This window comes from Dasypus novemcinctus, chromosome 28 (assembly GCF_030445035.2).
Source record: "Dasypus novemcinctus isolate mDasNov1 chromosome 28, mDasNov1.1.hap2, whole genome shotgun sequence".
NCBI lineage: Eukaryota > Metazoa > Chordata > Mammalia > Cingulata > Dasypodidae > Dasypus > Dasypus novemcinctus.
The window spans coordinates 34,111,874-34,137,059 of NC_080700.1; the positions used below are offsets into that span (position 1 = coordinate 34,111,874).

Genomic DNA, 25,186 nt, shown 5'->3' on the forward strand with positions numbered 1-25,186 from the left:
TAAATATATTTTATACTTTTGTGTTGTTCAAAGCTTACATTTCCTGCAGATAGGGAACACTTAACAGAAACTTCTGTTGATAGAAAACAGAAATATAAATACAATTTCAGTGGGAAATAAAACTCTAATGAGACTTAAATGTGCTATCCATATTACATTGCATTAAGGTACCTTTTCACAATCTTAAGTGACATTATGGGGATCTTTGTTGTAAATTACCATCTGAAATTGTTTTCCTTTTTCTCCTGCTACAAATTGGAGAAAATTACATTGATTTCCCCTGTAAGGACATGTTGGGGTAATTGTGTCATGTCCATGTTGCTATTCCGCAGAGGAAAAGAACCAGCTCCTTAGAGCTGGGTGATGATCAAGTATGTGTGTCTCCGTTAGCTTCATTTGGTCGACAAACACAAATAGCATTTAAAGTAATGTATCAGGCATTGTGATTTTTACTTCTAAAATAAATTTTTTGCTTACTTACAGATCAAAGGTCCACCATCAAAACACCAAAGAATCAAGACACAGAAGATGATGAGGGAGCTCAGTGGAATTGTACTGCCTGTACTTTTTTGAACCATCCAGCCTTAATCCGTTGTGAACAGTGTGAGATGCCAAGGCATTTCTGAGCCAGAGGCCCTGTATCTTCTCTAAAACCGCATCTAAAGTTCAAGAAACTAGTCTGCCATCAGGGGAGATGTTTCACTGCTCCATAGGATTTTGTCAAATTGAAGGTGTGACAAGAAGGTGTGCTGGTGCTCAGTGCCAGCCCCAGAGCTCACAGTACCTCAGGATCCTGCGCAGGCAGTGAAACCCATCGCGTGAAAGGCCATCTGCTGAAGGACTCAGCACCTGCCGCCCGGCCGTGTACAGTGTTACCAGTGTCCCGTCCTGGATCATTCTCACCAGCCTAGTGCTTCGGGGCTCCAGCACCTTTCACCCCTCGTGTCACTACTGGATTTTGACAGAAGGAAGGTGTGGAACGATAGCTTTTTGGTTTGTTTTAAAGCTTTCAGTGAAACACTACGTACACCAAGAAGAGGAACAAGGTGTAACTAAACTGTTTGCTGCCACATAGTGCCAGTGGACGGGGAAGAACTTCACAAATCTGTGGTACTCTTGGCCTCGTCTTTGTCTTCCCGTGAAGACATCTCCGCTCTGTGAAGCCAGCATCTAGAGTCTGAAGGTGAAAAAGAAAGCAGCATGCATTGTCTGTACAAACATGCAGTGAAATACCCCAAAGCTTTTCTTACTGTACAGATTTCTCAAGTCCGCTTTGTGATTTCTTCTCTTTATTATTTTCTTATATTTCTGTATGTATAGTGTAATAGTCTTTTGTTAACTAATTTTCTTTTTTCCTTTTAGTGATTAAGCACGATCATGTCCCTTTTTAAGCCTTACCTGAGAGAAGCAATGCCTTAAAATTTAAAAAGCATTAATGAAATGAAACTATGCACAGAATAACTTTCCTCTACTTATTCTGTACTTGGCCCTCCTCAGTGCCAATGTTCTGTGAAGACATGCAGATGCTGCACAGTGGATTGCAGGAAAGGTGACAGGAATCACGTCTATAGGTCACACTATATACTGACTTTAGCCGTGGATGACAACGCTGTTCTTGTCTTCCACAAGGAAGCTTAAAACAAATTTTCAACCCACTGCCGGAGCAACAAGGTTAAGCTTGCTTCATCTGCCTGGTGTTCTGCAGAACTTTCACAAGAGATATCATTGGGGAGGTACAGTTTAAAACCATCACCAGCAGCAGTACCTACAGCCCTTTTTTTTTTTTTTTTTTTTTTTTTGAGAAGTTTAAATGCTTTACTGTTCAGGCAATCAGTTTCTAAACCTGACTTGGTGGCAGTGTCAAATGTATTTATGAAACAAGGCTTGTCATATTTAGGACAACTGAAGAAAAGCTGGAAAAAAGACAAACATGCAAACTTGAACACTGAAGCAACCTCAAGCATCTCTTTATTTTGATGGTATATTTTTATAAGGAAAATAAATATTCAGATGATCAGGAATGTATATAACTAAATGAAATCAAGAAAAAGAAGTAACAGTATGCATTTAAAAAGACAAATTATGAAATTATCATTGCTTATAATGGGGCTAAGGGAATTGCTGAATTGTAGCAAAAGTTAGAAGATAATGTCGACTGTCACCCACTGTAAATGTTTGCAAGTGGATATTTCTAAAATAAACAGGATCATCACAAGTGATCTCTAGGAATGTCAAAGCCGTGACTTGCAGGCTTTGCGTTTTGTATATGGGGAGAAATATGACAATCCTAGTTAGAAGCCCCCAAAGCCCTTGCATTTGATGCATTTTGTTTTAAAAACAAGGCCTTGTTTTTCAGCTTCATCTGCAGTTCTATGTGAAGATTGAATAAGTCAGTTTTTACTTGTTTTATTAATAAAATGTAATTTGGATCTCTTGAGTTGATGGTTTTGTGATTTAGCTGGGTAAACTATCTTTGTAACAGATAAGTTATTTATAAAAATTAAAAAACTTATATTCTAATTTGAATTTTGTGGCTTGTTTTTAAAGTGTGTGGAGCAGGAGGTAATTTGTGCCCCAGCAGAACACTTGGTGGTGATTTGAAATTAGAGACACTCATTCTCTGTGTCTTCCTCATGACAAGTTTATGTGGCATTTAACTACATTTCTTGGGTTATTTTTTATCAGTTTCCCCAAGCTTCTTTTTAACTGATTGAGCATATCAACTGAGCCAGAAAAATGAATATTGCTTCTTTTCAGTTCGTTAAAGCTTTTCCTCTCTTTTGATTTTTTAAAGTTTACCTCCTTGTTGTAAACAAATGTGATTTCTTGAACCATTTTGCCTGAGTAATCTTTTTGTTGTTGTTCTGTCCTATAATCTGTAGGTGATGAGGATGATGGTGCATCTTTTGAGAAATTTTATCTTCATACTTTCGAAAAAGTATGACTCATTTTCCTGAGACCGAAACAAGCAAAGTAGTATTTGTTGTGCACTCTATGATGTCTGTAGAAAGCCCTGCCTTGATTTGTCTTTTTAAACCTAGTGGAAAGGAAATCATCATCACCAGATGAGCTTGAAACTTATATTTTAATTAAAACACTTATAGATAGCAAAACCAACTGACATTTCATCAGTATCCTATATCCCAATTAAATGTTGATGAGAAATTACAGTGAATAATGAGAGGTTTAAAAGGCGAGTAGTATAAGATTTATAATAAGATAAAATATTCAGTCCATGAATAAGGGAAGTTGGCTGTATTGCCTTCAAATATTAAATCTGTAGTGGACCCTAACTCCAGATCTCATTTCTGCACCTTAGGTATTAGCATAGCTTATCATACAATATTGCAAAATACTTTATATTTCTCCATGACAACATATTCTGAGATCCAATTTTTAGAAGTTATAATTATATCCATTTTACTTGAAGATTAATTGGCTCAGGTTTACATTTTAATACTTATTTCTGCTTCTATCTGAAAGTATAATTAGGCAACTGAGAAAAGAAAAAGCTCTTCTAAACTCAGTTTTGTAACTTTATATGTGTTAAATTGCATCTCTCTACCTTCAGTATATATAAGCTGGTTTTTGTTGGGGGTGTGGAGGAAAGTGTAGTTAATCATATAAAAATGCTTGGTGTAATGCATTGCCTTACAACTTTAAATTTCTTATAGGTTAGTGTTCAAAAATGGCATCACCAGTTTCATCAAAAGTTAAGCAATTACCATATAATACGGCAGTTCCACTCCTCGGTATATACCACCAAAGAATTGAAAGCAGGAACTTAAGCCAATATTTGCCCACCAGTGTTCATAGCAGCATTATTCACAATGGATAAAAGGTGGAAACAGCCCACATCTCCAGCAGACGAAATGCTGATACATGCTACAACACAGATGAACCTAGAAAACATGCTGTGTATAAATCAGAAACCAAAGAACAAAGTATGTATAGGAAATACCTAGAATAAGCCAATTCCTAGAGACAAAGTAGATAAGAGATTACCAGGTACAGGGGAGAGGGAGGGGGAAGTTACTGCTTAATGGATCCAGAGTCTGGAGTGAGAGAAGGGTTTTGGAAATAGTGGTGATGGTAGCACAAAACTGAATAAATGCCACTGAGTTGTACACTTAAAAATGGTTAAAATGGCAAGTTTTAAGATTGATATAGCCACAGTTTTTAAAAAGTGCTTTGTGGGTTGTGTTTTTGCATGATTAGGTTCTGTAGCTTTCTTTTTCTGCAGTATCAGCTACTGGAAAGGTAAGTTTGCTCTTCTCTCCATTGGTCTGGACACATTTCAGTGAATCTGAATTTGTTGTTTCAGATACAGATTGAGTTCGTTTCCTCGTTTAATGTCAAAAACTTGGTTGCTTTGCAAAGCTTATGAACCTGTTGAAGGCCGACATGCAGACCAAGTGTGTTCGTTTCCGTTGTACATGCAGCATCTAAAGAATGGGCTTTTTATGAAGGAGTGTAACATCACTTCTCCAGGAAGATGAGCACTTGGACTTGGTCCAGTATCTGCACATCTGCATGTTTTGCTTCGTGCCTAAAACTGACCCAAGATATGCTTGAGTCTAGTGCCTCCCTCTTCACAAATCCTGGTCCTTACCTCCTTTTTCCTTCCAGCGCACCCATCGGTTCCTAGTTTGCCATATGCCCTGCACCATACATTTAACCCTTTTTCCTACCTCCCGGCTCTTGTTCCTGCTTCCCAGATTGCACAACGGTTGGAGGTACCACCACCACCTCCACCTCTCTTCTCAGAAGCCTTGACTGTTTGCCCTTTCTTAGCATCAAGTCAAGATCTCTCCCAAGGGCTCTCCAGCAGAACCCTCCCACTGCTAACTCGGCCTGATCACCCAGCCCCCCGAGTCTGTGATGCCCATTCCCCTTCTCCTGTTTCTCCTCAGCTAAACTAAGGACCAGGTCAAGGTTATGAGGGGAGGTCTACCCAAGCCACGCCTTCTGGGCACATTGGCTCTCCTGCCCACTTGGCATTCATTGCTGCTTTGACCTCCTGCTCATTACAGAATATCCCGACTGGGGAGGTACTGAATTATGCCCCTCTGTGTCCCCACAGTACATAACCTTCATGCATAGTAAGAGGAGGATAATTATTGGTGGTGATGGTGATCCTAAACTTGAAAGCCAAGTTGATTTCTGTTTATTCACATGAACCAATGGGTACAGTCATTTTGAACTTAGTTTGTATTTTCCAATAGGCCCAGTATTTCAGGTGCTAGGTTCCCAGGTTAGCCCACAAATGTGCTAGAATGCCATGCATTCGCAGTGAGCACTATCGGGACACTGGTAAATATAACACAAAATGGTTCCGTTGTCTTCAGTGCAGTGCTGAAGTAGGATTGGGGAAGTACAGACTTTTGTGGATAATTCTGGAAAGTTCAGAAATTGGCTTTTGAAATCCATGCCCCTGATTCTGTTACATCAGAGTTCACTTCAAAGCTTAAAACTGGCTTTTTCTTAGATAACCGGTGTTTCGCTTCACCTCTTGGTGGTGATGAGGATCATTTTTTCCCCCACAATTGAAGCAAGAGGGGCACGGGTGAATGTTTTTCCTGAGAAAAACTGATCAAGAAAAGAAGAAAGGTGAAACCTGAATGCCAAGTATGTAAGAATTTCTCTCCTCCCCTCGTTCAAGGGGGTGGGAAGAGAGGCCTCTAGCAGAATAAGAGCCAGGAGTTTGTCCATTTGCCACCCGAGTATATGATTAACCAAGACCCTGCCTGCCTAATGCGTGGCTTAAACAAGCCGAGGTTTTGTTACGTGATTTGGCTTGAAGCCTCGGTGACCACCTTTTTGGTTCTAAATGGAATTCCTTCGCCTCCCCTTTTTGAAGTGCCAGGGTGTTTTCCTAATAGACCAATAAACGGGGACCTCAAACAAATCTCCCAGTCCAGGTACCCGCAGCTCTGCTGAGCTAACAATGAGAATGCATTTTCATTCCGGCGAATGATAACAGGTCATTTTTATTATGATTGCGATGTATCCCAAAGTATAATTTATTATTAGATGGCAAAAACATTCAAAATCAAAGGTTTGAAAACTTGCCGCCTGTTTTCCTCTCCATTAGCCGCAGTCTTGGTCTTCTCTTTCCTTCCGTGAATACGCTACAGGTCAATGCACTGCTCACGGGACAGGGCCAGCCCCGCATTCTGCAGGGGACTCACTGAAGACAGGACAACTGCCCTTTTTCCCCCTGGGGCATATATGCTCTTGGCATCTAAGTTACATTTGCTGCGGAGCATGTGAGAGGTTGTACAAGGCTCTTGTTTCCATTGTTACCTAATCCTGTGTCCACGGGTAAAAGGACCTTGTGACTAATGAGTCGGCATGATACTGAGACTCCAAACACATCCCTCCTCACCAGCTTTCTCTCCTCTAGGCCGAATTCCTCCTCATACAATCCATTCCCCTTCCGTTACTTAGGGCCCCGCTCCCGTGGCCATGTGTAAATTATGATTGAACTTAGTACCTTCAGCATCCTGAGTCGGTCAGAAAACAGGCTGGTGCTGGCTCTCTGACACTTGCACATATATATATATATATATATATATATATATATATATATATATATTTAGGAGGTACCAGAGATTGAACCCAGGACGTGAACGTGGGAAGCAGGTGCTCAACCACTTGAGCTGCTTCTGTTCCCCATTCTTGCACATCTTGGTTTTTTGTTTCGTTTTTGTTTTGTTTTTGTTTTGTTTCTTCTTGTGCTTGTGACTACCTTTTCCTTCGGGGCAGATGGGCGGTTACCTGCCTTGGGTGCCTTCCCTGGGGTAGTGAGTCCTGGATCCCAGCTCACCACCAGCTGTGAACGATCCCGTCACTCCCTCTGGTTTGGGATTTTGTTGTGCTGCACCTTTTACTTTTGTGGCTACTGACTTTGCTATTTTTGTAGAATCCTTTTTTCTAATGCTTTAGATGATTTACATCGAACTTTTCTTTCAAGTTTGACAGTCCTTTATCTACATATCAGAGCGTTTTCCCAGTAGGTGTGTATGCCATTCCCCAGGAGGCTGAGGGGGCGGGGATGCAGGTGGATTCTCACCGTTAGGACCTACCGAGGCACAGGCTTATGGTAAGTGCCAGAACACAGGGTGGTTCACGCCAGTGGCAAGCTCCTGTTTCCCAGTGCTGTAGTGAGAGTGCCTATTGGAAGTAACTGGCTCGCTTTCCACTTGCCCATTTCTCATTGAGGTCAACTGATCTGGCAAGGTGTGCTGCTTCAGCAGGTAAATTGGGTCCTGTGTCACTTTTTGAATATGATTTATCTAACACCTGCTCAGTATATGTTAGGCACTGTTCTAAATGCCTTGCAAACATTAACTCATGCAGTCCTCATAACCTTGTTTTACAGAAGAGGAACTGAGACCCAGAGAGACTGAGGAACTTGCCCAAGGTCACACAGCTAATGGGGGCAGAGCCAGAATTCAAATGACCAGTCTGACTCCAGAGTCCATGCTTTTAACCAACTCACTGGGCTGCTTTCATGGTCTGCTTTTTACTTATATTTCAAGATAGCTATAGAAAGTTACCAGCTTTCAATTTCCAGAGCCACCTTTACTTTTGAGAAATTTCACATTTCAACTTTTGCTCCTTCCTCCTTTGGCTACTCTTCCTAACCATATTCCTTTGTGAGAAGACCCTTTCCCTTATTTCATTCACCACTGCATACTTGCTCCCAGCTCATGCCTGGCACCAGGAGGTACACAACAAATTTTTAAGTTATAAATTTAAGGACCTGCTCTAACTTTATTTTTCGGTGATTTTCCCCAAATGCTTCTCAACATCACATTCCTCATATAGGCCAAACAGTGCCAGGTTATGTGGGAGATAAACCCACCGCCCTGGAGCTTACGAAAGGAAAATATGAATGCAGGAATTTCTAGCATGCAGCAAGTGCTGTACAAGAAGATAGGGATGGGAAGCGGATGTGGCTCAGGTGATAGGGCCTCCGCCTACCATGTGGGAGGACCAGGTTCAGTCCCTGGGGCCTCCTGGTGAAAAAGAAGAGAAAGTATGGCGAGCTGAGTGCCCACGCAGTGAGCCAAGTGTCCGCGCAGCGAGCCAAGTGCCCACTTGGTGAGCCAAGTGCCCACGCGAGTGTCTGCATGAGTGCCTGTGTGGTGAGCCGAGTGCCCACGTGAGTGCCCACGTGGCTCACGCAAGCAGCAAGGTGATGACGCAACAAAAGAGACAAAGGCGAGTGTCAAGGTGAAGCGCAGCAGAGACCAGGAAGTGAGGTGGCGCAACTGACAGGGAACCTCTCTCCCCATCGGAGGTCCCCTGGGTTGAATCCTGGTGAATCCTAGAGGAGAAAGATGAGAAGACCAAAAGAGAAATAGATACAGAAGATCACACAGCGAATAGACACAGCAAAAACAACGGGGCAGGGGAGGGGAAGGGGGGAGAAGGTAGGTACAGGTTCGGTGGAGGGACAGATGTCTTCTAAGTGTTGAGTCAGTCTATGGAAGAAGACATTTGAGACAGGACTCAAAATGTAGGTGAGAATTTGACAGATGCAGAAAACAGCACGAGCTGTGCTACGTCAGAGGCCAGAAACCAGGGGACGATGGGCGACATCTGCAAGAAACCTCACTTGGCTGAAAGGTGGGTACAGGCTGGAAGACAAGGCCGAAGAGGTCATTTGAACCATTTATAGAGGACAATTAGCGTTCTAAATTTGGCAGACAAAAATGAGTCTTGAGAAGTTTTGGGGTAGTTTGCTCAAGAGAAGTGAAAATTGAAGTCCACATAAAAACTCGACGTGAAGGGAGCGGATGTGGCTCAAGCAATTGAGCGCCTGCTTCCCACTCAGGAGGTCCCGGGTTCGGTCCCTGATGCCTCCTGAAAACAAAAGTAAACAAGCAAACGAATGAAACCGCTAACTCGGGGACTGATGTGGCTCTGTGGTTGTGCTCTGCACATAAGCCCCAGGTACTTAAAAAAAAAACAAACATGAATATTGAAGCAGCCTTATTTGTAATCCCAAATGTCCATCAAGAGGTCAATGGATAAACAAATGATACGTTGCAATACTATTTAACATTAAACTGAAAAAAATACTGATCCAATGATGTACATGACTCTCAAATGCATCAAAGTAGCCAGATTGAAAAGTATGCCCCGCTGGACTCCATTTCTGTGAAGCTGTAGAAAAGGCAAAGCAAGTTTCCAGTGGCAGAAAGCAGAGAGTGGTGGGCGGGATTGATGGGAAAGGGGCAAAAAGGAACTTGGGGTGATGCAACTATCATAACTCAGTAAGTAAGAACTTAACATGGTGTGTTTTTTCTAAAGATTTTCTAAAAGGAGCTGTAGGGCAGGGAACATTTAATATGTTTCAATACTTCTCCCTCCTCACCCTGATGGAAAAAACACCCATGAGAAAGCCTCAAGTGAGGGGAAAAGTGGAAACACTTTCTATGTCAGCGATTATCAGACATGAAATAACTAAAGACCCACAGGCACCAGCCTCCGAGGACTTCCCTGATCTGTGCTGTTGCTGCCGTGTAGCTTGTTTCGTGTTTAGCAACTTCCTCTCCTATATGGCCACACATCTGCAAGCTTTCCTTGTCAAACCACTGCACTGCTGAATTAAGGCTTCAGAAAGAACTGCCCGAGGCCAGCTGAGAGAGGAGCAGCACGTTGTCTTTCTCTGGGGACTCCACGTGCAATCGGTGCAGAGGAGGCACTGCAGAGACGCCGAGTGAGCAAACCTGCCCCTCACACTCGCCTGCCAGGGGCTCTTGGGGAGGAAGGAACCGCCCTGCCCTGGCAATGCTCGCTCCCCCATCCGATGTCCCGTGAGGGACTCAGGGTCAAGGACGGACATTCCGTGGGCTCGGCTTCCACTTTCAAACCCGCGATCTCCAGGGAGCCAACTTCAGCTTGCCCGTCGTTGAGTCCTTGTCATTAAAACATATGTTTAATTCTAGCCAGTCCCTGGCACAGAAGATTAACTCCTCTGGTTACACTCGCCACGTAGCACATCATGCTGTCTCCACATCCCAAATGACCATCTGCTGCTTCTGCTTTCTAGAATTAAACCTCAGTTTAGACAGCTCATGTCTGTCTTTCTCAGTGCAGTGCTCAGGGCCCAGCACTCTGGGATCTGGGGGTGCAGCAGTGAACTCAAGACAGTGCTTTCCACACTCGCCCTGCCCCCTGGTCCCTCACAGGCCCGGGCTGGCCTCGTTTTGTCCCTGGCCGGCACGGCACCCAATTGCTTTGAGAGTGCACTGGATGCTCTCTCTAGGAGCCTATGCTCAAATTCAGAAGAATAAATAAAATTCTAAATGTAAGGGAAGATCACCTGTACTTAAAAGCCGCATGCGTAAAATGTGAGTGCTTTCCTGGCTTCTGTTTTCGTGATACCCTAGAGAACCTCATTAGTCAAGGGGTGTTACTAAATACTCAAAAGACCAGCTCTTAGTCTCTTAAGCCCTGATCTTAGTTGTGATGCCGTCGCTGTTGTTGAAACAGGGACGGAAAGGAAAACGGTGTCCCAGTTCCCCAGGGGCTGTTGATTTTTGCTCTATATATGGTAAAAATTTCATCTCAACAATTGTGGAATGGTTAGCAACGTCCGATTTTCTTTTTTGAAACTGGATGCCTTCCTGCGTCCAACATTATTTGTGGTCTCTCTCAATGCTCTTTTTAACAGGGGAGGGAGAGCAGGAAGCATCTCAAAAAGCATCTGCCTTTCCAGCTCAAATGCTGAGCTGGAGAGGGGGCAGCACGTGGGCAGCTCCTTTCCTGGGGTTTTACTTTCTTGCTTTCTAAGCACATCACGAGGATGTCCCTGTCAGCTGATCTCTATGTGGCATGGCTCTTAGCTGCTGAGTAAACAGAAAAGAAGTCAAGCCAGAGAAAAGCCCAAATACCGACAGAGGCATAATTACAAGGGAACATTTTAAGCTGAAAACATTGCTCACCCAGAAAAACTTTACAGAGAAAATGTTAGAAGTATTTTCTTACAGGGTTCTTATTTCCATAGTTCAAATGAAACTGTTAAAGCAGGGATCTAAGGTCTTTATTAATTTCAAAAGATGGCACAAACGTGGTTCTCCTGGAAAAGGGGACAAAACTGAGGGGCCAAGGAGCTGTCACTATCCAAGCCTCTCTGCCAGCCCCCCTCGACTCCCTCTCAGAAGCAACCTTAAAATCAAAGGGGACCGACAACGCCAAGTGCTGGCGGGGTTGTGGAGCAACAGAAACTCTCTTTCGTTGCAAGAAGGGGGATGTAAAATGGCATGGCCACTTTCCAAGACAGGCTGGTTTACAAAGCTAAACATAGTCTCCCCATAGACCCAGCAATCTCACTCACAGGCATCTACCCAGAGGAGTTGAAAACTTCATGTCACCACCGAAACCACATGTGATTGTCCATACCTGCTTTATTCATGATTGCCAAAAACTGGAAGCAGCCAAGATGCTCTTCCACCGTAGACTGGATGAGCAAACTGTGGCACATCTACGCAAGGAAAGAGTATTCCTCAATCAAAAGCTGTGCGTTGGGGAGCAGATGTAGCTCAAGTGGTTGAACGCCTGTTTCCCATGTACGAGGTCCCAGGCTCAATCCCCAAATAAATAAATAAAAAAGCCATGTTTTATCAAGCTACAAAAAGACATGGAGGAAACAGAAATGCATATTGCTAAGTGAAGGAAGCCAGTTTAAGATGGCTATGTACCACAGGAGTCGAACCACAGGACGTTCTGGAAAATGCAAAACTATAGACAGTGAAAATATCAAAGGTTGCCAGAGGCTCTGAGGAAGAGGGAGGGATTTCCAGGGCAGTGAAGCTATCCTGTCTGGCCCTGTGGTGGATCACACATGATGTTATGCATTTCCCAAAACCCGTAGAGCTGACCCGTGCAGAGAGAACCCAAATCAATCTATGGGTTCAGTTAATAATAGATCCAGATTAGTTCATCACTTATAACATTAATGCACCTAATTGCAGATATTAATAGGAGAAACTGGGGGGACAGGATATATGGGAACTCTCTGTACTTTCTGCACACTTTTTCTTTGAAACTAAAAGTGTCCTTTAAAAAAAAAAACTCTCTCTCTGCCTAGAGGAGCCCGCACCAAATCTTGGTGTGTATTTCTGTCCTTCTCTCTCATTTCTCAGCAAGCTCTGTTCTTCCCCCCCATTTCCCAATAAATTCTTTTTACTGGCCTGACTAAACTGGCATGTTCTAACATTCTTTTGTGCAACATAGCCAAGAACCTAGAGGAATCCAACACTTCCCCATCTTCATTTGGCGAGCCAGCTAGGAGGCAGGTAAGTGAGTGTTGCTCCCCGACCCCACCAGAGACTAAATGCAAAGCAGATTGAGGAATGAAATCTAAATGGCTATAGTCATAGAAAGTTTGTGGAAACAAATTTTATCTGTTATGATCAATACTAAGGCTTGATAAACTTCTTAATAAATTGTATATTGATACAAAAAAAAAATGGGGAGCAGGGAAGCAGCTGTAGCTCAATCAATTGGGCTCCCGTCTGCCATATGGGAGGCCCTGGGTTTGTGCCCCAGGGCCTCTTGTGAAGGCAAGCTGGCCCACACCTGCAAAGAGCTGATGGCCCACGCCCACAGAGAGCTGGTACAGCAAGATGATGCAACAAAGGGAGACAAGCAGACACAGAAGAAAGCACACTGATTGGACACAGAGAGCAGACAGCAAGCAAGCCACAAGGGGGCTTGCTTTTATAAAAAGTGGGGAGCAGATGTAGCTCAGTGGTTGAGCACCTGCTTCCCATGTACAAGGTCCTGCCCGGGTTCAATCCCTGGTATATCCTTTTTAAAAAGATTTTTTTTTTTAAATCCAAGGGAAGCTGTCACCTAAACTGCATGAAGATGAAGTCTTTTCTACACTGGGCATTTACCAACCACCCATTGTCAGCCACATCAGCACTCTTAGACGGAGGGAGACCCATCCCTGCCCATCCCCACAGGGAAGCAATGGAGAAAGTAAACGCCAACCACCCCAAAAGAAGAGCAAACCCAGCCCCAGGCGTCTTCACGGGAGGAGCAGCCGCTGTGCTGGGAACCAGGAAAGTCAGGTGGGGCGATCTTCATACGTGGGCTCCCAAAGCCCCCAGCCCAGAAGTGGTTTTGTCAGGGATCTGCAGCAAGATAAGAAAAAAATGAGAACAGGGCACTGAATCTTCATAAAGTTAAACTGATGTCCTTTTAAAGACTGCCTTTTATTCTAACTTTTTTTTTCACACAAGCAATGGCCCAGCTATAGAAACTTTAAATCCGAGAAGCAGCCGTGCTCATTTGCACCCTCCAACAGGCAGCCACCGAGACCAAATGAGGGACGCGTGAGATGTGTGGAGGGGGTGGGGGGCTCCATGCTTGTGACAAGTGAAAGGAGGGAGGTCGGGAGAAGGTGGGGAGCCTCCTGGCAGGAGAGGGGGAAGAAAAGGGGACCAGGCAGGTGGAGGTGCAGGCTGCAGGGCAGACTAAGCATTTCAACCAGGCCGAGAGGGTGCTGCCTGCAGGAGCTGTCCACAGAGGGGCCCTGCGTCTCATGGGGATGGGCCTGGGTTCTGGGGGGAGACAGCCTGTGATCAGGCACATGGCAGGGCGTAACGGTGGCCCTGCTGGCCTCTGCCTTCTCCAGGCTTACCTGCCAGGAGCTCAGCTGGGAGCCGCCAAGCACATGGCAAGGCGCAAGGGCGGTCCTCTCGGCTCGCCCCTCTCCTCCAGGCCTCTTCTCTTCCGCTTCCAGCTGCTCCGTGGGCCTAGCCTCTCGGGAGCCTCTTTCTGTGCCTCTAGGCCCTGCTGATTCCAGCCTCCAGAACCTCTCCTTCTGACTCTAAGGCATTTTTTTTCTGTGTCTGTGGCTTTTTAGTGCCCCCTGTATAAAGGACTCTAAGAGGATTAAGACCCACCCTAAATGAGGTGGGTCACATCTTTTTTTTTTTTAAGATTTATTTATTTATTTCTCTCCCCTTCCCCCCCCCACCCCAGTGGTCTTTTCTCTGTGTCTATTTGCTGCGTCTTCTTTGTCCGCTTCTGTTGTTGTCAACGGCACGGGAATCTGTGTTTCTTTTTGTTGCGCCATCTTGTTGTGTCATCTCTCTGTGTGCGGCGCCACATCTGGGCAGGTTGCACTTTCTTTCATGCTGGGCGGCTCTCCTTATGGGGTGCGCTCCTTGCGCGTGGGGCTCCCCTACGCAGGGGACACCCTGTGTAGCACGGCACTCCTTGCGCGCGTCAGCACTGCGCGTGGGCCAGCTGCACACAGGTCAAGGAGGCCCGGGGTTTGAACCGCGCACCTCCCATGTGGTAGACAGACGCCCTAACCACTGGGCCAAGTCCACCGCCCTGGGTCACATCTTACGATCCTACTCACCAAAAGATCCTACTTACCATGGGCCCATAGCCAACAGGAATGGACTAACTTCAAGAACATACTTTCCTGGGATCCTTCCAGCTTCAAACCATCACATGCCCCATGTCAGCTGAAGACTTGTCTATCCAATCTTCTCATCCTCCTTGATCAAGTCCCTCGAAATCCCATCCTAGGGACCTCTCCTGCATCCTGTGTCCTGGAGGAGATGAACGGGAAGGAGGAAGTGGGAGGTGGGGAGAGCTTTGAGGCCGCGGTGCAGATCTGACACCCCTGACGGAGAGAGGGGAGCAGGGGCCCCAGGAGGAGGCCTCAGTGTGCAGATCAATTCTAAGGACTCTTCAGGCAGGCCAGTGGGGAGCCCTTGGGCGAAGCTTGTCTAACAGAGAGGAAGCTTGTCTAACAGCATCTCGTCTCATCGGGACCTGCTGTGCTCAGGCACCAGCTGGGAGCAGCTCATGGAAACAGGCGTGGAGTGGGGTAGGGGCAGGCATCCAGAGGGCCAGCAGCCGGGGCTTTTGGGCCAACTCTGAGCCGTGCATTTGTATGGTCGTCACCTCCACCAGCCCCCACCATAGCTCCTAGGATGGCTTAATCTCACAGGACAGCAGATGTGAGCTGCTCACATAGGACAGTGTGAGCCACAGCACTTTCAAAGCCGAGCAAGTTGTATATTAGTCAGCCAAAGTGGTGCTGATGCAGAATACCAGGGATCAGTTGGCTTCTATAAAGGGTATTTATTTGGGATACAGGCATAAGTTACTTCCCTCACCAAAGTCTATTTGGAGCAAGATGGCTGCTGAAGTCTGCGAGACTTCAGGCTTCCTGGGTTCCTCTCTTCCTGGGGCTCGTTTCTCTCTGGGCTCAGCTGCTCTGCTCTCTCCACAAGGCCAGCTGTAGACTCTCAGGTGAACAGCTTGTCTCTCTTCCCAGGGCCTCACGTATCTGCTTCTCTGTGTGTTTACTTCCCCAGCTCCAATATCAAAATCTCAACCTCTCTTCTCTGCGGTCCCGTTTCTCTGTGACTTCCCACCCACCAAAGGGGCGGAGACTCAATGTCCTACCAACGTGGTCCAATCAAAGCCTTAATCAGTGTTTAATCAAGTAAAAGTGAAACCTCTGAATCCAAGATAATCTAATATGCCCAGAGGAACAGACCAGTCTACAAACATAATCCAATCCCTATTTTTGGAATTCATAAACCATATCAAACTACTACAGAAGGCAAAGCCCCATATTTGGCTCTCTTGGTACCGTATTGATAATTTACCATCATAAATGTGGTTTTCACTGTTGCAAATCCCCAGAATGTACATGAGCCAGAATTAAGTTTTGAGGAAGGGCTATTTCAGCCATGAAAGAGTATGGAAATATTCAGTGGTACCCTAGAAAGCTTTGTTGCCAAGTGCTCATTGTTTGAATATTAGCTCTCCTGCTAGCTTACACTTTGATCTATTTAGAAAGGTGCGTGTTAATTTCCTCACAACTCTTACCCATTTTTATCCAGCAGGAGCCCGTGGAATGGGGCAGTAGAGCAGCAGCACAGACTCCAGCCCACCATGGACTTGGGGGTTCTGGAAAATGTCACATGGGCTTTAGTTATTAAGACTGTATCGTGGGAAGCGGACTTGGCCCAGTGGTTAGGACGCCCGTCTACCACATGGGAGGTCCACAGTTCAAACCCCGGGCCTCCTGACCTGTGTGGAGCTGGCCCATGCGCAGTGCTGATGTGCACAAGGAGTGCCCTGCCACGCAGGGGTGTCCCCCACATAGTGGAGCCCCACACGCAAGGAGTGCACCCCGTAAGGAGAGCCACCCAGTGCGAAAGAAAGTGCAGCCTGCCCAGGAATGGCGCCGCACACGCGGAGAGCTGACACAGCAGGATGACGCAACAAAAAGAAACAGATTCCCAGTGCTGCTGATAAGGATAGAAGCGGTCACAGAAGAAAACACAGCGAATGGACACAGAGAGCAGATAATGGGGGGGGGGGATAATAAAAAATAAAAAAAAAAAAAAAGACTGTATCGACAGGGATTCATCAATTGTAATAAATGTATCCTGTTAATGCAAGATGTTAATAATAGGGAAGACTGTATGTTTGATGGGGGGAAGTATATGGAAACTCTCTACTTTTGTGTAATTTTTCTGTAAACCTAAAACTTCTCCACAAGATAAGGTTTATTATTTTTTAAAAATTACAACCTGGTGGCGGACTTGGCCCAGTGGTTAGGGTGTCCGTCTACCACATGGGAGGTCTGCGGTTCAAACCCCGGGCCTCCTTGACCCGGGTGCAGCTGGCCCACACACAGTGCTGATGCGCGCAAGGAGTGCTGTGCCACGCAGGGGTGTCCCCACGTAGGGGAGCCCCACACGCAAGGAGTGCACCCCATAAGGAGAGTCACCCAGCGTGAAAGAAAGTGCAGTCTGCCTAAGAATGGCACCACACACACGGAGAGCTGACACAACAAGATGATGCAGCAAAAAGAAACACAGATTCCCTTGCTGCTGACAACAGAAGTGGACAAAGAAGATGCAGCAAATAGACACAGAGAACAGACAACTGGGGTGGGAAGGAAGGGGAGAGAAATAAATTTTTTAAAAAAAATTACAACCTCTGTCCAACAAAAGTCCATAACAGAGTTGAGATAAAACACAGAAAGTATGGCCAAAGCAGGTAACTGAAAAAGAATTATTATCCAGAATAGCTAAGGAACTCCTGTGAATCAAAAAGAAAAAAAAAAATGACACTCTGGAAAATGGGCAAAAGTTCTGAATAGGCAATTCACAGAAGAGGAAACTCAGAAAGCTGAGAACACCAAAAGATGGAGATGAAGAAAATGTATATTAAAACAACAGCATGGCAAGCAGGTGTAGCTCAGTGCTTTGAGCATCTGCTTCCATGTACGAGGTCCCGGGTATGATCCCTGGTACCTCCTTAGGAAAAAAAAAAAGTAAAATAAAAAATAAAATAAGTAAATTCAAAAATGAAAAACAAAAACAGTGGAATTACACTCAAAGACTGGCAAGAAAAATAACCAAAGAGAAGAAAAGAACAAAAGTAATAAACAGCTTGAGAGGACACAGTGCTGTCAGTGAGGTCGACAAAGGGGCGTCCACCCCCACAGACAGTGCAGGTGGGCTCAACCACAGGAAGCCCCAGGAAACAAAATATTGGGATGAAAATGTGCCTGCCTGTGGCCTTAGCAATTTCATGCTTAGATGAAGAGAGAAACTCTTGCAATGAGCACAGAGACGAATCATCCAAAAAAATAGCTTAGGAGCTGCCCAGGCTGGGACTAGAGATTAAAAGGGATCTCACTGGAGTGATGAAAATGTTCTAAAGCTGATATGTGGTGATGGTTGCACTGCACTTTAGTTACACTTACTAAAAATCATTGAATTTTACCCTTAAAATGGATGACCATTTTATGGTATATGTAAATAAGTTTGTTTAAAAATGGTCATTGCAACCTTATTTGTAATGACCAGAAAAAAATTGGACATAGTCCATATGTTTATAAATAAATTGTTATAGAGACAATTGAATAGAATACAGAGGTTCAAATAAATAAGCCAGAGCTACTAACATATGCATGAATGCATCTATAGCAGTTTGATATGGTTATGAATTCCAAAAATATTTATTGGATGATATTTATAATCTGACCTGTACCTGGGCCTGATTGAGTTAAGATTAGGACTTTAATTGGGCCACATCATTAGGGCATTGAGTCCCCGCCCCTTGGTGGGTGGGGACTCACAGATAAAAGGCATGGCAAAGGACAGAGTTGAGGGTTTTCTGATGTTGGAGTTTTGATGTTGGAGTTTGATGCTGAAGACTTAAGCTGGAGCCCTGGGAAGTCAGCACGCAGAGGAAAGAGAAGCCAGCCCCAGGAAGGGAGGAACCTTGAAGCCAGAGAAAAGCAAGCCCCAGGAACGTAGGAACCCAGGAAGCCTGAGCCCTTGCAGACTTCGGCAGCCATCTTGCTCCAAATAGGCTTTGGTGAGGGAAGGAACTTATGCTTATTGCCTGGTATCTGTAAGCTCCTGCCCCAAGTAAATACTCTTTATAAAAACCAACCAATTTCTGGTATTTTGCATCAGCACCCCTTTGGCTGAGAAAGAAAAGAAAAGAAAAGAAAAGAAAAGAAAAGAAAAGAAAAGAAAAGAAAAGAAAAGAAAAGAAAAGAAAAGAAAAGAAAAGAAAAGAGGAGAGGAGAGGAGAGGAGAGGAGAGGAGAGGAGAGGAGAGGAGAGGAGAGAAGAGAAGAGGAGAGAAGAGAAAAGAAGGAGAGGAGAGGAGAGGAGAGGAGAGGAGAGGAGAGGAGAGGAGAGGAGAGGAGAGGAGAGGAGAGGAGAGGAGAGGAGAGGAGAGGAGAGGAGAGGAGAGGAGAGGAGAGGAGAGGAGAGGAGGAGAAAGGAGAAAAGAGAGGAAGGAAGGGGAGGAAGGAAGGGAGGGAGGGAGGAACTGCAAAATAATACATGTAATGTAAATGGTAACATTTACGTAAAATTCTAAAACACACAGTACGATGTTATATAAGGTTCATGAGGATATATAAATGTAGTGATGGTATAAAAATATGGACAGGAATGGAAAACACCCAACACAGGATGCTGGTTGCCTCTGGAGAGTGAAGGCAGAATAGGAACAGTACTCGGGTATCTGCGGGACTGCAGTGGCGTGTACAATGTTTTATTTCTTGAAAAACAAAAACAACTGAGGCCATCATGGCAAATGTTCAAATTCAGTAAGACTCAGGCCTTCGCGGTATTCCTTTCTGTATGTTTGCAATGTGTCATTATGAATTTCAGTACGCGACATGAAAGCATCTTCTGTTTGCCTGGCCCGTCACTCGAGGTGCCAGCTCTGACAGCCTCGCTCGCGAAAGGCCGGAGAGCAGGTGCCAGCAGGCTGCACCTGCGCGGTCACCTTCACCCACGGCCCCAGGGGAAGGCTCCCCGGCCGCGCGCCGACAGCGACCCCTGGTGGTCAGCGCGGGGATCGCAGGGCTGCAGGGGGCGGAGCGGGGGAGTGGGGGGAGGCCTCCTGCCCTGGGGGGGGAAGAGAAGGAAGGCTCAGGGCTGGACTGCATGACGGCCAAGCAGGTAGACCCGACGTTTCCAGGCTGTCAGCTGCTTTTTTCCTCCCCTTCCAGAAGGCAAGGCAGCCGAGCTCCACCCCGCGCGGCGCTGGAGGCCCTTTGACAGCGCCTGGAACATAATTTAAGCGGAAGAACTAGTTCTGAGGGTGGGTCGGAAAAGACCTCGGGGGTTAGAGCACATCCCTTTTTCCGTCCCCAAGCAAGCTGATCAGGGGTGCGACTTGGAACGTGTTGGAATGTGACCACCCCCTTTTTGGGGTTTGGGTTTTTTTTTTTTAGGTACCCGGGGTGAGAGATTGAACCCAGGACCTCTGACGTGGGAAGCCAGTGCTCAACCACTGAGCCACGTCAGCTTCCCTGAGTTGGTGTTTTTGTTTGTTTTGCTTGTTGCTTTTTTTTCGGGAAGCACCAGGAACTGAACCTGGGGCCTCCCATATGGGAGGCGGGCGCTCAACTGGCTCAAGTCACATCTGCTCCCTGGAATGTTTTTTATTTTTATTTACTTTTTTAAGATTTATTTTATTTAACCCCACCCCCACCCCCCACCACCCCAGTTGTCTGCTCTCTGTGTCCATTAGCTGTGTGTTCTTCTGCGTCTGCTTGCATTATCTGGCAGCACTGGGAATCTGTGTCTCTTTTTGTTGCATCATCTTGCTGCGTCAGCTCTCCGTGTGTGCGGTGCCGCTCCTGGGTGGGTTGTGCCTTTTTTGCGTGGGGCAGCTCTCCTTAGGGGGCGCACTCCTTGTGTGTGGGGCTCCCCTACACAGGGGCACCCCTGTGTGGCACGGCACTCCTTATGTGGCAGCACTGTGCATGGGCCAGCTCCACACAGGTCAGGAGGCCCTGGGTTTGAACCCTGCACCCTCCATGTGGTAGGCGGACACGCTGTTGAGCCATAACTGCTTCCCAGCAAAGACTTACTGAGGTCCTGCTGTGTACTCTGGTTTTCAGAGCCTGGAATCCAGTGGTTAGAGAGCCCTGCCCTTGGAGAGCTCAGTGACATTCCAAACCTCAAGACTCACTCCAGAGCTACTTTAATTGAGATGCTGTGCTGTTGGCACAGGCGCGGGGGACAGGACTGAGAGCCCAGAAGCAGGAACTTGATGTGCAGTGGGAGTCGATAGTGGGAAAAGAATGTCCACGTGGGGAAAAAACTTCCTCACGCACTCCCACCCCAGTCCTAGGTGACTGAAGACCTAAAGCAAAAATCCATTGGCGCTGCCTCCAGCCAGCGTTCACCTCTGCAGGCAACAATGTATCATGATAGTTGCCAACACGCCCTGCAGTTGCTGGGTTGACCATTGCCCAACGCTCGCTGAATCCTCAACCATCTGATACCTCAGTGTCCTGCGCCCATTGGACTGGTGAGAAAATGGAGGCGCTGAGTGGTTAAGATACATTCCCAAGGGCACACAGAAGACGGTAGGAAGGAGAGCTGCGTTCGCCCTTGGGCTGCCGGAGGCATGGCCAGCTCTTCAGCCGCCAAGCGCTAAGTCCACACTGCAGGTGGCCAAGGACCCCTCCCCAATCCCTGCTCAGTGGAAAGAACCCTGGGTTGGTCTCTTGGCTCCACCTCCAGAACCCATCACTTTCCAGCTGAGTGATCTTAGATGAGTCACCTCTGTGAGCCTCAGGTTATTTCGTCTGTAAAATGGGGCAGATAAAACCTACTGTGGCAGTTTGATATTCTTTATGAATTCCAAAAAAAAGGTATAGATTGTGTTTGTAAACTGGTCTGTTCCTCTAAGTGTGAAAACCCTTTGATTGTATTAGACGCAGCTGAGACATCTGATTAAATCATGTTAAGATTAGGGCTTTGATTCAACCACGTTGGATTAGTCAACCAAAGGAGTGCTGTGTTACAAAGTACCAGAAGCCTGTTAGTTTCATAAAGGGTATTTATTTGGGGTAGAAGCTTGCATTTACCAGGCCCTAAAGAGTCTACCTCAAGGTGCCATAAGAGGTACTTTCTCACCCAAAGTCCATTGCCACGTGTTGACTCAAGATGGCAGGCGGTGTCTGCGAGGGCTCAGCTTCCTCTTCCTCTTGAGGCTCAGTGGTCCCAGCTTCTTCCCATCTCAGCTGTGGGCTGGCAGAGGGCTCATCTCTCTCCCTGGGGCTCGTCTTTTTCTGGGTGCAGCTGCTCTCCTCGCTCCACAAGGTCAGCTATAGACTTTTCAGGCTCATCTCTCTTCCCGGAGCCGTGTCTATGGAGCACTCTCTCTTCCTGTGTATCTGCTTCTGTGTATTTTACTTCCGTGTGAGGGTCTGTTTTATCCCCACGAAGGGCACATGGACTCAACCCGGCATGCCCTAATGATCTGGTGATATCGAAGCCCTATATTGATTTAATAAAGTAAAACCTCTGGATTTAATAGAAGCAAAAGGTGACATGCCCAAGGGAACAGATAAGTTTACAAACATAATCCCTTATCTTTTTAGGGGGAATTCATAAATAAAATCAAACTGCTACACGTCATTAGAGTGCAACTCAACGTTGAGTCCCAGCCTCCTTGGTGGGCTGATAAAACAGACTCTCACTTGGAAGCAGACACAGAGCAGAACAACACAGAGGAAGAGAGACGGCTGCACAGACACGGCAGAGGCCCTGGGAGGAGAGATGAGCCTTAGAGTCTCCAGCTGGCCTCGTGGAGCAAGCAGAGCAGCTGGGCCCGGAAAGAAACCAGCCCTGGGCAGAGGGACAAGCCTTACGCCAGCCTACGGCTGAGATCAGAAGAAGCTGGGACCACGGAGCCTTAAGAGGGAAGAGGTAGGCTGAACCCTCACATTCATCGCCCGCCATCTTGCTCCAACACACGGCCAATGACTTTGGGTGAGAAAGTACCTCTTATGGTACCTTGAGTTGGACTCTTTCCTTATGTCTGTAAGCTTCTACCCCAAACAAATACCCTTTACCAAAGTCAACAGATTTCTGGTACTTTGCATCAGCACCCCTTTGGCTGACCCAATACACTTACCCAGAGGGCTCTGAATTCATATGGAAACCACATGACACAGAATATGGGAATGCACGTAAGGGGTACCAACGTGCCTCATGATTTTAAGGTGTCTGTGTCACAATGTACCTCTCCCCACACACACATTTGCGTTTGGTAAACCATTTTGGGAAGCTTCTCCTTAGCAATGACTGTCCACTCAGGAAATCCCTTCAGTAATTTGGCCGATTTTCGGTGTCAACTCTGTGATCATCTAAAACGTGAGCCGCCTCTGGATGGGTGCTGTGTGTCCTAGAACCAGGGTAAGGTGGGAGGTGTGAAGGGAAGCGTCTAGAGCTTTTTTCATTTTTTTTCCCGTTGATGTCTTTTCAATAAACCCCTTTGGTAGAAAAACTTCATTACCTAGACCCATTACTGAACAAATCAGCACTTTTGGCCCACAGAGGTAGGCTGAAGCATGGACAGCATTTGTCACAGCAATGAAATGAGGTCCATGATTGTAGACATCAACATCATATTAAACCTGTACGAGGGAAGCAGATGTGGCTCAAGCAGTTGGGCTCCTGCCTACCATATAGGAGGTCCAGGGTTCGATGCCCAGGGCCTCCTGGTGAAGGCGAGCTGGCCCACGTGAAGCACTGGCCTGTGCAGAGTGCTGACCCATGCAGGAGTGCTGGCCCACAAGGAGAGCTGGCGCAGCAAGATGACGCAACAAAAAGAGACATGAGGAGAGACAATAAGAGACGCAGCAGACCAGGGAGCTGAGGTGTCGCAAGAGAATGATCACCTCTCTCCCACTCCGGAAGGTCCCAGGATCGATTCCCAGAGCTCTCCAGTGAGAATACAAGCAGACCCAGAAGAACACACAGCGAATGGACCCAGAGAGCAGACAGCGGGAGGGACAGGGGGAGAAATAAATTTTTTTTTAATCTAAAAAAAATTAAAACACCTATTTAAAAAAAAAAGTCTGTACGAGACATTATGCATGTCGCCAATGCTGATTTTCTCTCTTCTGGCCAGACCTGAGCGCCCCCCCGAACAGGCAGAGGGCCGCTCACTTAGGGGGGCGGCACCAGACTCGGAGACTTCCCTGGCCCCAGAATCAGCACCCACGTCCACCCCGCTACCTGTCAATACCCGACACTGCCCAAAGCCCCTTTCCTTCATTTTAAGACCTGGGTTCTGCCCTTCCCCTCCCCCCACAGTCCCTAAGATCAGCTCAGGGACCCAAAGTGTTTTCAGTGTCACCATGTCCCTGAGGATGGCGGGGACCCAGTCCTCCACCGTCGCCAGAGTGGGCTTAGCCTCAGAGGGCGAGGGTGAGAGCTGAGGGAGGCGGGGCCGGAACGCGCTCCTGTCTGGGGACCCTTCCCCAGATGGTGGGGTGGCCGGGCTGTCCCGCCAAGGCTGGTTCCCTGGCGCCCCGTGCTCCCAGCTTCCCTGGGGGGAAATGTCCCTGCACCGGCCTCACTCAGGGACGCCTGCCTTTGAGTCTTGATTTCATCACGCACACCCAGTTTTCGAGAGGGGGCTTCACTTCAGAGAGAGGCAAACTGCTGCCTCCGGCGACCCCTCCTTGAGGGGTGCCCCAGCCTTGTCCACGCGTCGGTCAGGACAGGTGCTCAGCCGCCGCCGGCCCTGTGCCCCTTAGCCTTCTCGTTCCCTTTATTTCTTATGAGGTACCAGGATTCGAACCCAGGACCTCGTACATGGGAAGCAGGTGCTCAACCACCTGAGCTACATCCGCTCCCCATTCCCATTTCTTTTTTCAGGGCCTCTCCCGTGCCCGGGTTCTGGGGTGGCTCTGCCCCGAGCACAGCCATCCTCCCATCGTCCACTCAGCTGCGGTGACTCAAGCCTAAATGCGGAGGGTGCCTCAGGAGCCCCTTTCCCACCGCCCCCACGCCCAGGGGTCCCACCTGCACGCCCATCTGACAAGACTTCCTGCTCACCCCCCAGGGAGGGTGGGGGTCTGCAGGCGCATACGCCAGGTTTTCCTGGCTTGCGAGAAAGAGGATAAACCGGGGAAGTGGATATGGCTCAACGGATTGAGCGTCTGCCTACTACATGGGAGGTCCATGGTTCAAACCCCGGGCCTCCTTGACCGGTGTGGAGCTGGCCCATGTGCAGGCTGATGCGTGCAGGGAGTGCTGTGCCACACAGGGGTGTCCCCCACGTAGGGGAGCCCCACACGCAAGGAATGCACCCCATAAGGAGAGCCATCCAGCGCCAAAGAAAGTGCAGCCTGCCCAGGAATGGCACCGCACACATGGAGAGCTGACACAACAAGATGACGCAACGAAAAGAGACACAGATTCCCGCGCCACTGATAAGGATAGACGCGATCACAGAAGAACACACAACGAATAGACACAGAGAGCAGACAATGGGGGGGCAGAGGGGGAAGGGGAGAGAAATAAAAGTTTATTTTTTTAAATTGTTTTGGAAATAAAATTTTTAAAAAGAGGCTAAACAGAAGGGCTGGCATGGAGGCGGGCGGGCAGCACCAGCCCCCAGTTGTGGGCATCTCGGTGGGCAGGTGCGTGGTCTGCCCGAGACCCGCCTCCTTCTTTGCGGGACAGCTCCCCACCCCGCTGTGAGGGTCTGGCAGCGGCTGACCATCCCAGGGGACGCCCCGGCCCGGCGGGGCTGGACCCGCTGGGGGCTTCCCTCGGGGTGCTTGGGGACGGGCGCGTCGCCCAAGCCTGCTGGGTCCGAGTCCTCCCGAGGAC

At 47.3% G+C, this 25,186-nt stretch overlaps 1 protein-coding gene across 6 annotated transcripts in view; it reads left to right on the plus strand.

The window, feature by feature from the left end:
• The window catches only part of TAB2 (TGF-beta activated kinase 1 (MAP3K7) binding protein 2), an 84,920-nt gene extending 82,394 nt beyond the window's left edge, over positions 1-2,526 (plus strand). For all 6 annotated transcript variants that reach the window (XM_058289703.2, XM_058289701.1, XM_058289702.2 and 3 more), the window contains one exon: positions 484-2,526. In XM_058289703.2, coding sequence (XP_058145686.1) covers positions 484-626 — 143 coding nt within the window. In that variant the 3' untranslated portion in view covers positions 627-2,526. The remainder of the gene's footprint in view (positions 1-483) is intronic.
• Positions 2,527-25,186: the final 22,660 nt, after the last annotated feature.